This window comes from Catharus ustulatus, chromosome 3, assembly GCF_009819885.2.
Source record: "Catharus ustulatus isolate bCatUst1 chromosome 3, bCatUst1.pri.v2, whole genome shotgun sequence".
NCBI lineage: Eukaryota > Metazoa > Chordata > Aves > Passeriformes > Turdidae > Catharus > Catharus ustulatus.
The window spans coordinates 31,789,905-31,804,254 of NC_046223.1; the positions used below are offsets into that span (position 1 = coordinate 31,789,905).

At 42.7% G+C, this 14,350-nt stretch overlaps 1 protein-coding gene across 3 annotated transcripts in view; it reads right to left on the reverse strand.

Moving 5' to 3' along the window:
• Positions 1-12,289, reverse strand: part of GLP1R (glucagon like peptide 1 receptor) — an 81,600-nt gene extending 69,311 nt beyond the window's left edge. For 2 of the 3 annotated variants that reach the window (XM_033055950.2, XM_033055949.2), the window contains exon 1: positions 12,120-12,289. In XM_033055950.2, the coding sequence (XP_032911841.1) occupies positions 12,120-12,191 (72 nt within the window). In that variant the 5' untranslated portion in view covers positions 12,192-12,289. Of the gene's footprint in view, positions 1-50; positions 67-12,119 lie in introns of those variants that run through there. The other variant, XM_033055951.2, reaches the window with a different exon arrangement.
• Positions 12,290-14,350: the final 2,061 nt, after the last annotated feature.

Below are 14,350 nucleotides of genomic sequence, written 5' to 3' on the forward strand. Positions count from 1 at the left end.
GCTACAAAGACATTTAACAAATCTTGAGACGCCTCTGCTTCTTTTCTCACCTGAGTATTCCATTGTCTAGTTCTTGAAGAAAGCCTTTATTTGAAAGTCAAAACATCATATCAGCTAAAAAGAAAAGTTGTGAGTGAGCCACAAGTCACAGGCAGATTCCTTGTCACCAGCAACCACTGTCTTGGCACCTCTCCCTTGCTTGCTCAGACTAACCATGACAACTACAGCAACAAGAGGGACAGCTTGCTCCCCACATTCTCCTCTCCCCATATAAAGAGTTTTCTACAATACACCATACACACCCCTCATGACAAAACAAACATACAAAAAAGACCCGCACCAAAACCCCTCTATCACCCTTCCAGGAAGAGCATCCTGGAAAATCACAGTAAAGGTCCAAAGATGAGACTTCTGCTCACATTTGGAAAGTCTGTGACACCCTTTTGCAAAAACCAAGCAGAAGTCAAAGCTGCACCAACACAAGGTTTCTTTTACAGAAAATTAACAGTCTACTAATATAAGAGCTTCCTCTAGAATTAATATGTAGGGGAAGAGATTAATCCATGTACTCATTTGCCTATTTCCTTACTCAGTGTTTAAATGCTGATGTGATCTTGCAATGGTCTATTTGAGTCCAATCCAAGGTGATTTTAAATCTACTGGACAGACTTATTGACCTTTTCACCTGAAAGAAAGCTCAGACTGGTGAAATACCACAGTAAATTCAGTTTACAGCTAATTAAGATGGATGAATGGTGGCAGAGTGCAAAAGAAGACAGGAGCAAGGAACAAGACAAAAGCTTCATTCAACCATTACAGGATGTCCCACCACTCATTTAGTGTAAGCAACAAGTAGGAAAACAGATCAGGAAATACAGAGTTCTGACAGTTCAATGGCATTGATGTTACCTTACACAAATAATTCAGTGGCCCTGCTTGAGCAAGAGGATTGAACCAGATTGTTTCCAGAGGTTCCTTCCAACCTTAGCCATTCTGTGGTTCCAGTGTCATTTAGGTATCAAAACAAGTCAGAAATCAAGAAATGCAGTTTCCAACTCCAGCTTTGTTTCCTGCAATTTAAAACCATCACTTCTATTGCAAGACCATTAAGTTAAGAGTTCAAACTATTAAGCTAACATTCCTTTATCATTACATCTTATTAGTAATAAAACCAGTTTTATTTTACAAAGCTTTAATAGCCTTATTCATTACCACCAGGTGTCCTAATCCCCAAAGAGCAATGAACAAATACAGAGCATACCGAATAGTTATAGAATCATTATTCTACAGTTTTCCTCTAGTACAAGTTTCTCCTCTAACTATAGTTAATTAAAAGATAAAATTGCTGCCCCTTGGAAGCCCATAGGGAGCAAAGCTGAATGCAACTGAAGGCAGGTTTTCAAGTTTCCTGTGTCAACTTTTACTCAATTCAACTAATAAACAGCATTGCCAAGATCTAGGCTTAAAGCACATCTATCACAACAATAAATGTGTTGGAATTTCATTTTCTGAAATACTGTTTGAACAGGATGTTTCTGACTACCTTTATAACTGAAAGCCATCCATGCCATCTGTGATGTTCTGTATTTCATTTAGAGAGGTTATACATATTAAGGATTTAGGGCTTTTTGAAAGAAGTCCACTACAAACACAATTTATTTGCTGTGCAATTTATAACAGTGCCACTGTAAACAGCACATAATAGCATCCTGTCTTTTTTCTCTCCAGAGTGTACTCTGCCTGCAGTGTCACTGAGTTTAAAAGGAATAGGATCTTTTTGTTATTCTTGGAGTGATGAATTTCAAATGATACTTGATGAATTTGTCTTAAGAAATGGTAATGAAAAGGGCAGTATATTAGAGAGACCAAAGTATCTGACAAAAACAAAGATCAATTGCTATTTCAAATAATTTAGACCAAATTTAGACCCCTTTAATTTTCCCATCCCAAGGGATAAAAACTAAAAGCTTAATTCATTCTGCATAACACACTTTGTACAGAACAATTTTATTTGGGAGGAATGGGACTGAAGGAAGAAGATGGAGATTGACCTAAGTGATTATCACTGATCTAGTGATACATAGCTATATATCTTATTTGTAACTCATCCACAGCTCTATCAATATCCTTTTAGAGGTGACTTAGGAAGAAGTGTAAGTGCTTTACAGGGTCTGGCTCCTTCCACAACAGCAGTAGCACCTCTGATGATTTTCAGGCATAAGAGACAGGCTGTTACCCTCCTAGCTATTGGTGTGTTCCCTCCTACTTCATGTTTCCCACTCAATTTCACAAACTGAAACAGAGCGAAAAATTCAAGTGCTGATGCTTGTTCTCACTCTCTCTGAAAGGCACAAAGTGTGGATTTCTCTGTACAGACCTCTTCAGCACCAAGATCAGTCTGTAGAGAAGTCACAGCCAGCCATAAAGGCAACATGTTTCTAGACTTTGCAAACATGACAAGTACATTGCTGTGCCACCCTATTCCTGCTCTCAAGGTGCTACTCTGAGCCTGAACACAAAGATCACATAAATTAATAATTTCATAAAGTAGCCATTGAATAGAACATTCTGTAACCTATAAATGAAGCCTTTTGAGCTTCCTGGTTTCCCACTCCAATTAGACAAAGTAAGACACCTGATACTTCTCAATGCTTCTGTACACCCAACCCTTTCTGTATCAAAATGACTTACAGCAACTCCTCAGTAGTTTCTGTGCAACACTCTAGACACGTCAGAGGAGAAACAAAGTCAGCAATTTCCATCCTGCAGAAGATCTATGAAGAGGCTACTGCCTTTCCAAGAGCCTCTGCATGTCAGGAAATGACTCTTGCAAAAGAGGACTGCAGATACCAGGCACATCAGTCTCTCCCAGAAGTTCTTAAAGGTAACAAAAACTACTTTTTTATAACCACAACATAGTAGTTACATTCAGCTACTTCATACTTCAGAATTTCTACCAGGCACCTGCAGAAGCAGCGAACTAGCGTAAGTAGCAAGCACCCAAAGGGACTACAGTAATTTCACGATTATAAGCCGCACCATTTCGACTAAAATTTTGGTCCAGACCCAAAGTGCGGTTTATAATCAGGTGCAGCTTATATATGGACAAAGAACGAAAAGTCGCTGTTTTAGTTTGAGGACAGGCGTCTGCTGAGAAAGGCAGGACCCTCTCTTTGAAATGGAGAATGTAAACCCCCTCTCTCCAAATTATTATAATTTTGATATCAAGGAGCTTTCAGGCAAAGATATGAGAATTAGGAATAACAATTCTTTACTAGGGAAATTAAAATAGAAATACAGTACTACAAAGAAACAAACTCCAAACCCTGACAAAGTCAGAGTACAACCTGACACCCCGTCAGGCAGGGTGTTGGTAGCAGTCCCATTAAATGGTGGCTGCATCCTCCTGCAGTAACAGATGTGATTCAGTTGGAGCAGTGCTCCTGTACAAGGTGCAGTTTCCCTCCGGAGGTCCAGTGGTGATGTGGAGAAATCCGGTTTTCCTCTGGAGTCCAGTGGAGAAAGGGGCTCCCTTAGTGTCCCAAAACCTCTGTTTTTATCTTGGTAAGAAATGTTGGGCTCTTCCCCCTGGCTGGAGCAACTTCCAATGGGATGCAGTAATTTTATCAGTCACACAGTGGGACTCAATGGCCATTAGCAGAAAATGACTCGCTGGAGGGAGGATGGGTTGTGAAAAGATAAAGAACAATGCCCCGCCTGGTTTCAATGGATGGCCCATTAGCAGAATATCTGCCATTGAGATAAGGATCACTGCCCCCACCCTCAACAGATGGTGATAGAATAGATACCTTTTATCACACTCTGTATTGTAACGTGCGGCTTATAATCAGGTGTGGTTTATATATGGACAAAGAATGAAAAGTTGCTGAAACCCGGAAGTGCGGTTTATACTCAGTGCGGCTTATAATCGTGAAATTACTGTAAGTCTTCTGCTGTTACTTTACCTGCCATAGTTCAGAGACTCATAGTTCAGTCTCCTTCGCAGGAGAGAGCAAAAACACCTGCTGGGTTGCTGACAGTACACATGGCACATTGTGCCTAGGATTTGTCATCTGCTCAATGAAAAACTAGGAAAGAGACAAATATCACAGGAGGAGACTAAATAGAAGTTAAGAGAAAATTATTCTAATGTCTCCAACCCTTCCCCAGTATTGGGGCTTTAGAGATGAACTGCAGCACAGAGCACAATGTTAAGCCACATCCACCAAGGCTCTTCCTAACATGAGCATTACATGTTTTCCTGTATGCTTTGTGCATACATGACCTCAAACATAGCAAGTGAGTTTAAAAACAGTCTTCCCATCTAACTGAGCCCAAATCCTTTGTCCTTTCTGCTCTTCATTAAAAGCTGACTATGTCATCTTGAAAAACATTGGACTTGGTGATAATATCTTAGCAATTGCAGGGACACAGAATACCCCCTCATCTACTATCTTCCTAATGCCTTATAAAGTTACAGTAAATTTCAAATTTAAAACAATGTTTTAAAAAGTTCAGTTCTGTTTTAGAGTGATTTTCAAGTTGGCTTTGGTTTGTTTGGTTTTTTTGAAGGTGGTCACAGGTTTTGACACCCATCAAAGGTAATCAGGCAATCCTCTGATTTATTTGTTCTATAAGGTTCTTGGAGAACTGTGGCCCCATTCTTGCAGTTGAGAAGTCACTTGTCATCTGTCCTTTACATCCCCAGTCACACCCCATAGTGTCATAAATCCCAATGACACTCATTTTATAAGGGCTTCTTTCAGATGTCAAGACTGAATTGCTAAAAGAGATGATCATATGCAAAATTTGACTCTGGTTACCTAAGAAATAAACTCTCTGAAACTCAGTTTTAAAAAAGTTGAGATGCAGTTGAACTGGAATATGCATTAAGCAAAAAGAAAGAAAAACCAGTTTTCACAATGAAATAATACGTAAGGATGAATACAGTATCCAGGAGATGTTGGTCACAACATGAGCAGTGCTGGTATATATGGAGCAGAACAGGAGTAGAAATATTACCAAAAGAAAGAATACAGCAATTGCTTCCTATAATATATAAAAGTTTACTGTTAGCAGAACTCAGGAAAAGGAAGATTAATGCTACATATCATGGAATAACCTCATTTTAAGTGGTGCAATCCACCCATTTCATTGGAATTACTTTTGTACAAATATTCAACACAAATACTTTTGTATTGAGAGCTTGGTGGACATCAGCGTAAAACTTGACATCCATTCTTCAACTTTCTTCAGCACATACATCATGCTCACAGGTAGCTGGACTGCCTCTCAAAGCACCAGAGAAATATCCACCCTAAGCAAAGCCAGAGCAGCTGGGAGGGCTCTTCTGCCAGCTGAACTTCTTGTCTGCTTTTGGCTTGTCCAAACATAACAGCAAGTCTCAGCCTACTCATGCTGCCACAAATACATGTTCTGGTGTAAGAGCACAGTTCCGCACACTCCTGCCCTGCACCAGAGACACACAGTGCAGAAGTTTCAGTGGTCATCATTCTTCCCATTTAGAGAAGGATTTATAGGACAGCACTGTTCTCCCTCAGGCTGCTCACACAAGTGTTTTCGTTTACCTGATGCCAGGTCTTTCAGTGTGATTCTACTTCCAGACTTATGTACTGAGCAGCACCAGAACTCCAGATGTCAGAGGAGTTACCAAAGCATCCTAATCAGAAATGAAAGTCTTAAAGAGATCAAGACTTCAGAGATTGCCCTATGAAGATGTGTTCATATACACACCCCACATCCCCCTTCCTGTTTGCCCTAAATTCATTAAATCTAACAAAGACACTGCTTCATGGGGAGAGGGGCAGCTGGGAAGGTGGGGGAAAAGGAGAAAAGCAGTGCAGTTTTACAGAAGGGACAGGGGAAAAAGGAGTCTGAACAATGGTAAGAGGTGAGCAGATACACCCCAATTAAAATTCAGATGACAAGGTAACTCATGCTTACTTCTTCTCTAAAGAACCAGAAAACTAGAAGGTAGTGGAAAAAGCCAAGACCAAAAAAGCCACAAGCTTCTAAGTTGTGCTCAAAGGATTCATAGTTTCACACATGGAAAAAGGTTCTTCTACAAAGGTCCCAACTCTTTAGCTGCTTCCAAGGCACAGCAAGCAAGCAGTTTCCTTTTCCTGAGGTGTCCTACAGTGCAGCAGAGAGCACATAGATAAAACTGTCTATCAGTAATAGAATCCAAGCTTCAAAAACTGCCCTGAAATCATCCAAGAAGGCACTGGGAGAGTGGCAGTCAAGTGGGACAAGGCAAGACAGAACGGGTGAATGCAGATGAGCTCAGTGAACAGACAAAGCACAAGACAAAAATATGGCAATTCTAAAAGCCAGCATAAAACAATTGAGGAGAAAGATGGTGAGAAGGTGAACTAACAATGAAATGCAATCAATTGCAAGAAAAATAGCAGTCAATACCAGACTACGCTAAGACAGCAATCTATTAACAATCAATTATGGTGAAACAGCAATAAAATATATAGTCAGTAAAATGACCAGCTGAAGGAAACATTCTTTTTCACATGTCTAAACTGCAATTTCCTCTACACAGTTACCATATTTTTGATTGTTCATTCAATTAAATTAAGTCTCTATTTTCTCTATACAATAAGTGCAGTACTTGCAAGACTATTAAGAAGCCATATATGACCTTGGGGCAGGGGCTGCTCACAAGGTTTCATGCAAACATGTAGGAAAGAGCTGTTCATGTTATCAAGGTCACACTTAAGCAACCTGTATCGATTCATTCACGTACATCAGAGGCAACAGCAGCTTACTTTGGGAAGACAAGACAATAAAGATTAAGGGGAGGACAAGTGGTAGAAATCTAAACAGGTTCTCCTCCACAAAGATGTGCCACACTATCCCTGGAACACTGTCTTTAAGGCTTACTGAAGTCCCAGTAAAACTGCAGGGCATTTCCTTTTGCGTGGGTCTGTATCCCTGTCAGTAAGAGTAGACTCGTCTACATTCCTTCAGCAATGGAAGCACTGGGCTTTTCATGTTTATGCTTGCAAACCACAGACCATGATGCTGCTGCTGCAACTTTTTCTGGAGACTGTCCTCCTGCCTGTGACAATCAACACGTATTTCCTAAGCTCGTCCACATTCACACCAAGGCAAGGGATCACAGGAATGCAGTAATCATAGCCCAGTGTGGCTGAAATTCATAAATACCAGTTTCCACCACTGAACAAAACAAGGCATCAAAGAACAGTATTCAGCCACCACCACCAAACTTTTTCACCCTTTGTAAGTTCAAATTTGCTGCATAAGAAACTATGACATTTGAAGCAGTCACCTTCTATTTGGCAAGCTGGAGATCCTTAGATACCGCTTACACTATCCCTCTTCTAATGGGAAGCATTGGATGCAAGCAATAAACTCTGCCTCTTTGCAGTAGCTAGGTTAGGAAGTTTTATTTAATGAAATGAATTCCTGCCTGATGTTTTAATTTGTTCACAAGAAAAACATTGTAGAGCTTAAATAAAAGGTCTTTTATCTACTTGGCTGACAATTTTTTTTTCCAATACAGAGCCATACCTGCTATTGTGTACACTTACTTTTGCTAAGACACGAACTAATAGAACTGATGTACTGCACCAGGAAACTTGAGCAGGCAGCCTTGGTGGCAGTACATACACTGGTTTAATCACAGAAACGCAAAAGCTGTTCATGAAAGAAGACAATAACAGCTTTCATTTCCCTACAGCACTACAGAAGGAAGCAATCCGTTTTGAAAAGGACTATTTCCAAGTTAAAAACTAGTGAAGGCCCTGTGATTTCAGAGATAACAGCTCCTCCTGGTGTGTCCTCTCAAGTAACTGGCAATCAATCAATGCAGCAAATTAAAGCCCTGTTTATACAGGCTCGCAGAAACAGGATATGATACAATACCTTTAAAAATCTGACAGAAGGCAGACAACTGTTTATGTTCTGTGTATCAGGCCCAGTTTCACTGAACTTTCTCAGCTAGAGTCACATCTTCAAGTGCAGGAGGTTTAGTTTTGCTCCATCACTTGCAGAACACAAGTTCTCACAAACGAAAGCTACCTACATGAGCTTGTACAGCCATAATACCTGTCCTTCCAACCCTAGTTGTATCTGTCTACACTTTCCCTCAAATACTTTTGTCTCAGATTGTCACCTAGTTTGCAGTGTGGTTTCACAGCTAGAGAAATAGGGGGAAGGATTTAAGAGCTGTTTCACCAATTTTCACTAACTTTCCTGAAACAGACATCATAGCTTTTAAACAATGCCAAGGGCCAAGTCATTGCTCTGTTGTGTGAAATGTAGTCGTTTCCTTTGGCCCTTGGAGGTCACAGAACCATAGAATGGCCTGGTTGGGAAGAGATTTTACAGACCACCTAGTTACGACCCCTCTGCCATGGGCAGGGAAACCTTCTACTAGACCAGGCTGCTCAAAGCTCCATCCAGCTTGGCCTTGAGCACTAACAGGGATGAAGCATCCACAACTTCTCTGGGCCTGTTCCGGTGCCTCAATACTGTCACAGTGAAGAATTTCTTTCTACCATCCAATCTAAAACTAGTCTTTCACTTTGAAGCCATTCTCCCTTGTCCTGTCACTACATGCTCTTGTCCCAGGTTCCTTAAGCCTGAAATGCCATGTGTCATTCCCACCCACCTTCAATATAGTTACATTTGGGATAGTGTAATGAGTATCTTTTTAACATGTATGATCAGATTTGCCTTGTTAGGCCATCTGGCTACATAGCATACACACACTGTCACTAGGTTTCTAAAGTTTCCAGAAAATTAGCTTTTTCTAAACAAAACAAACTAAATTCCCCACATTATATTATGAATACATAAAGGTTTTAGTCACTTGGGATAGCAATTTAATCTGTATTGAATTATATAATACAATCACCTAATTTAAGTTTTATACCATAACAATATAGTAATGAACTTGAGTAGCCTACAAATATTAAGTTTTTAAGAACCTGGCCATATTCCTGGGAAAGCAGCCCATTACCTAGAAGCCAGCCAAGTATCCTTGAATAATAACTACAGCAAGATGGCCCAGTGTCAGTGTCCACTCTTTCCTCCACTGCCTTCTATACCTCTGCCAGTATGTGCTGCTGATGCTAGTCTAGCATATTTTCATTTTCAGAGTGCAGGCAACAAAAAAACAACAAAAACAAACAAAGAAAAAAACAGTTCTATGAAGCTTTTGGGAGCAGAAAATTGAGAAAAGGAGTAAGTCCGAACTTCCAGCCAATATACGAATGGAGGAATTTTTTACCTGGGTGAAGACCCAGTAAACCAAGATGCAGTCCAACTCACCTTCCTCACTTCTGCAAGAAGTCACTGGTTTACAGGTTCACTTCTGTTTTTCAGACAAGCTCTATCTACAGCCATTTTCCCACCCTAATGACTTCTAAAGAACACAGATCTGCAGGACAGTGGTAGTCAGAACCATAGTTCATTTTTCTCAGCATTAGGGCACGTAACAGAAGACAAGAAGTCAAAACAGGCATGGTCCTGCAAGTCTGGGCTGGGTCATGTAAACACTTTGGAGACCTCCATGCCCTCAAGGGCAGAGTACAACAACTAGCAAGGCATTAAAAGCCCTTTAAAACCCATTCACACACTGCATCTTTTCCTCAAAGCTTATCAGAATTCAAAACTAGCCCTCCTGGAGGCAAATACTCAGTCCTATACACCCAAGGTTGAAGAAACAGATTCTGCATGCAGAACTAGAAAGCAGCCAGGGCCGGCTTTGGAAGGGAGAGCAAGTAGCAATAACTAACTATATGTGCCCCTAACCCTGTACCTGCAACCTAACAAAGTCATGCTCTTGGTCGGGAGAACAGCTGGCTGCTGTGTCTGAATAAGCCTCAGTAACAAAACTGAGAGCACCAGTTACATACATACATCCACACACAGTGTTGATATTTACATGCGTGCTTTTCTATTCCCGTATCAGAGCACTTCAGGAATAAGAGGTGAGGACAGCAAAATATCTATAGCCTTTCCACAGAATTCATCTGTTTCTACTTCTACCCAGACCACCTCTATTATTCCCTTTTAGCCTCAGAAACAAAATCGGGGGTAGTTTGAAGAACAGGACAACCCGAATCAGAGCTGTGGCACAGCTCTTTTCTGTTCTTCATTGATATTTGAACTACTTCTTTGAGATTATCTTATCAAACCTTTGAGCAAAAGTACTACACAAAAAAACAGGATCTGAAATCCAAATCCAAGAGAGGGCTGGATGGCAGTGAACCAGTGGCCAGCTGCCTGTCAGCTCTCTCAGCAGCAGGGCATCACTGCTCAAGGCCAAACAGGGAAAGGACACAAGCTTGCCATTAGTAATGAGATTCTGTAATGCAGCCATGTGCTACCAACTATTGGTCAGTTTACTACCCTCAGTGCTGTAAGAGGACCTAGACCTAGGAATTACCCATCATCTTGCATTTAAGATCGTGGCATGTGAGTGGTGCCACCTCATAAAAACTCTGGACTAAAATTTTTGTTCCTTCTATGTACCTTCTCAGCTTTCCCTTTTTCTCTTCTTCCCTTTCTCTTCCTCACTTGTTTGAGGGGGTGAGGGGAGAAAAAGTCAAAGTAAAACATTAGTCAGAGCACAAATGAAATTCTTCTTTAATCAACTCTGTATCACATCTTTCTGCCTTCCTCTCACACCTGTCTTTCACAGATTCTACTACCCGTATTGCCTGTGCAGTATTTCCAGTTTCCTTGAAATATCACCTTTAACACTGTTATAAACTGAACCTGAGAACAGAATCCAGATAGCTAAAATCTCATACTTTTGTACACTTACAACTGAGCAGAGTACTTTATTCAGTTTCTCAGCATACAACAAGCACAATCACTGCTCTAGAGAAGTTGTCAGATAAGACCCTCTAGTGACAGAAAAGGCTATAAAAGTACTTGTTTTGCTGCATGACTACAGTTAGTGTTGAGCCCACAGAAGCCTCTTTCTTCTCACCTGCTCCCAGTTCTTCATCCAGATAAAGAACGACCCCAAGCTCAGAAATGAACTTCACTTTGATTCTCTACTGGCAGCTCCACTATTAGTTGGCTCTGTGGTTGAAGCTCAAGTAGCTCAGGGATTTAGCCTGTCAAATACCTCAACAGATAGAAGCTTCCCAGCCTGTTGGGGCCCCTATTTGTATTTAATCATCTTAACAATGAAGCAACTTTCCGAATTAGAATTTTCCCTAGAGCACCTTTAAAAGTTTGAGGTAGACAGCAAATAAAACAAACTCACCAAGAAAACCCAACTTTTTAGACAACTCTACAGGCTTAGGCCCAGTTTGGCATTAAAAGATCCTCTTAGGGCTGTATTGTAGAAGTCTATAACCTCAAAACCTTTCAGCAACTGGAAAGAAACTGAACAGTGTATTGGTCCATCATCAGATACACTGTCCTTTCCTTGACCTCTGCAGCCCACAACACCAGCTTTGAGCCTGTCCTTGCTCTCCCTGCAGCAGCAGCCTCCTGCTGCCACTCCAACGCTGTAACCTCCATCCCTCCCCATCAGGGTCTCTTGCCTCTCAGTCCCCAGCTCGCCAAACCACAGTCAGTCTCCTCTGTCCATTACCCCTTCCGTGCCCCTTTCCCTTTCCCCCACCGCCTCCGCTTGCTTACATTTTGCTTTCCCACCCTCAACGCTGTGTCACAGCCGACCCTACAGTCCCCCGCCAGAACCCTGCTCTGGTTTTCCCACGGCTCTACGCTTGTTTGCCACTACAGACACGCGTGTTATTTCCTGTGGGAGCATTACCTCGCGGGCAATGCCCTCGCAGCAGCAGAGACTCCGCTCCTTTCCCCCGGCCCGCCCGCCCTGAGCCCACGCCCGCCCGCCGAGACCCCCGGCGGGACCCGCGCACGGAGAATTCCCGGCGCACGGAGAATTCCCGGCGCTCCAGCCCCGCCGGCCCGTGCTGCAAGTGCTGGCGGGGGCGCCCGAAAAGTGACGGCTTGAAAACTTCTGACTTGTGTTCGAGGCGCAGCCAGGGCAGCACCGCAGGGAGCGCAGCCCGCAGGGATGCCCGGGGCGATCCCGGCCGGGAAAGGAGCGGCACCGCGGGGCAGGCGCAGGCACTCACCCGCCTCACCGGCAGCGACCTTCCCGCGGCCGCCAGCAGCAGCACGGCCAAGCCGAGCGGCGAGGGGGGCATGTCCGGGGGCGGCCCCCATGCGCGGGGTCCGGCTCGGCTCCGGCTCCGCTCCCCGTGGATGCTCCGCAGCGCGCACAGCGGAGCGGCGGCGGCTCACCCACAGCTCCGGCGGCCGCTTTTGTATCGGAGGAGGAGGCGGAGAGGGGCTGGTCCAGGTACGGCACGGCCCGGCCCGGCCCGGCCCCGCCCGGCGCGGATGTGGAGCTGCCGCGATCCGCGGGCGGACGGGCGGGTGTCGGAGGCGGCAGCGCCGAGGGTTGTGTCAGGGAAGGGAAGGGGAAAAAAAAGTAGAGGCAGCGCCTCTGAGATCCCGTCCCCCATTTTTCAACTTCTTATTTTCTTTTATTTTACTCTGAATCTGTTCATGCTTGGGCATTTTGGTGACCTTCATGCTGTTCGTGACGTCCAAGTTTTATTAGGCTTAATAATAGTGAATGCAATTATCCATTTATAACCTGAATTTGCAGAGCTGCATGCAGAGCTTGGTTTCTAAGTTGAAGATGGGGCACAGGTCAGTCCCAGCAGTAGTATGATGTGTAAATCTGGAAGATTTAGAATACTTATTTTCCTAGCAAAAGAAGGCTCTGAATCTGCTTTGTGCTAGATTCATATTACTGTTCTTATTCACCTTGCACTGACTGGTAGAACTAAACCTGTACTAAAGCACCTATAGTTGGTGTCATTCTACACAGAAACTGGAAGAAAGCCATCAGAGCTAGAAGGAAAGCTCAAAATTGAACCAGGAAGTGAGGAAAATACTTCACATTGGTTAGTTAGATGCAGCTAGAATATAAACAAGTTAATAGCTTAAATATTAATGATATGTATTAATTTCAAATACAACACACCATCGGACTGATGCTTTGGAAATGCAACTAGTTAGAGCATCGATGCTGTGATATAATGAAATCATTACATTCCTCAGAGTGTGAATTGCCAGGGCAGCATTTATATCTCAACAGCTAACTCCAGAAAGAAAGAATCTGCCATGGTGATTTGTTTAACTGAAGGTTGAAAAGATATTTCCTTCAACTTCTTTAAAATGAGAGAAAATAAAGATTAAAAAAAAATAAATTACTACCTCCAAGCCAGGCAACAGAAACCTTTAAATAAAGAGAAAGAAACCTCTTTTACCTGGATAGCACCACCAGCCTTAGCATGGTGCACCTGTTTCACATGCCAGTCTCTACTGCTCTCTATTGTTTCTGAACCAGGCTTATAATTTAAGTTTTCCAGTTAAGACTTCTCCTCCTGAGATGATTCCCAGCACCCGTATGCAGCAGAGGACCAGCTGCTTTTGCCAGACCTTGGTAGACTCATGCCTCCATTGAAAAACCTCATCAGGGCTATGACGGTGACATATATCCTGTTGGAAGTAGGAATTTTACTTTGGAGAATATCTCTGCTTTCCAGAAATAATCCAAGGTAGCTCTTCAGGCATGATGACATCATACCAGGGAATGATGACCAAGCAGCCAGGCAAAGACTAAGGCTTAACTATCACAGCCTACACCGTGGACTCTGCATTGTTCCTGAGGATGGAGATGTGCATGGCCAATGTCAAGAAAGGATGAGATGGCTGAAGGAGCAGGTGCTGTGGAGATTGGATGGTTCTGGTTAGGCTCCAAAGAATGCACAGAATAGAGAAAAGTTATGTAACCAGAACTCTGAAGGGCACCATGGCCAGAAAACCCACTCTTGCCTTAATTAAGGGACATTTAAATATTAACAGGCAAAGTCTGCATGTGCTAATAAGCTCAAGGAAGTACATGCTGCTGCATACATGACTATAATTCTCAATTCCCCCTTAGATCATGATACACAGAAGGGGGAGAAGGGGTATAAGATTGGGCTGTGTACAAGCAGGGTAGAAACATCACTTGGTTAGGAAGAAGACCCACAAGGACTTTGGAGACCATTGATGGGCTCCTCTCTTCTCTCTTTCCCCTCCTCCCAAGCAAGGACGCCTTTTTTGGTAAGCTTCTGCACACAGTTATTATTGTTGTTACTAATATATCTCTATTTCATCAAGTGAATTTATCAACGTCAATTCTGAATCAGTATTTCTACTGCTTCACTAAACCACACTATTTTTGGATCTGTGATTGAACAAGTTCATATTCACCACAACCAGACCTAAAGGGTTGAAACTGCAATAT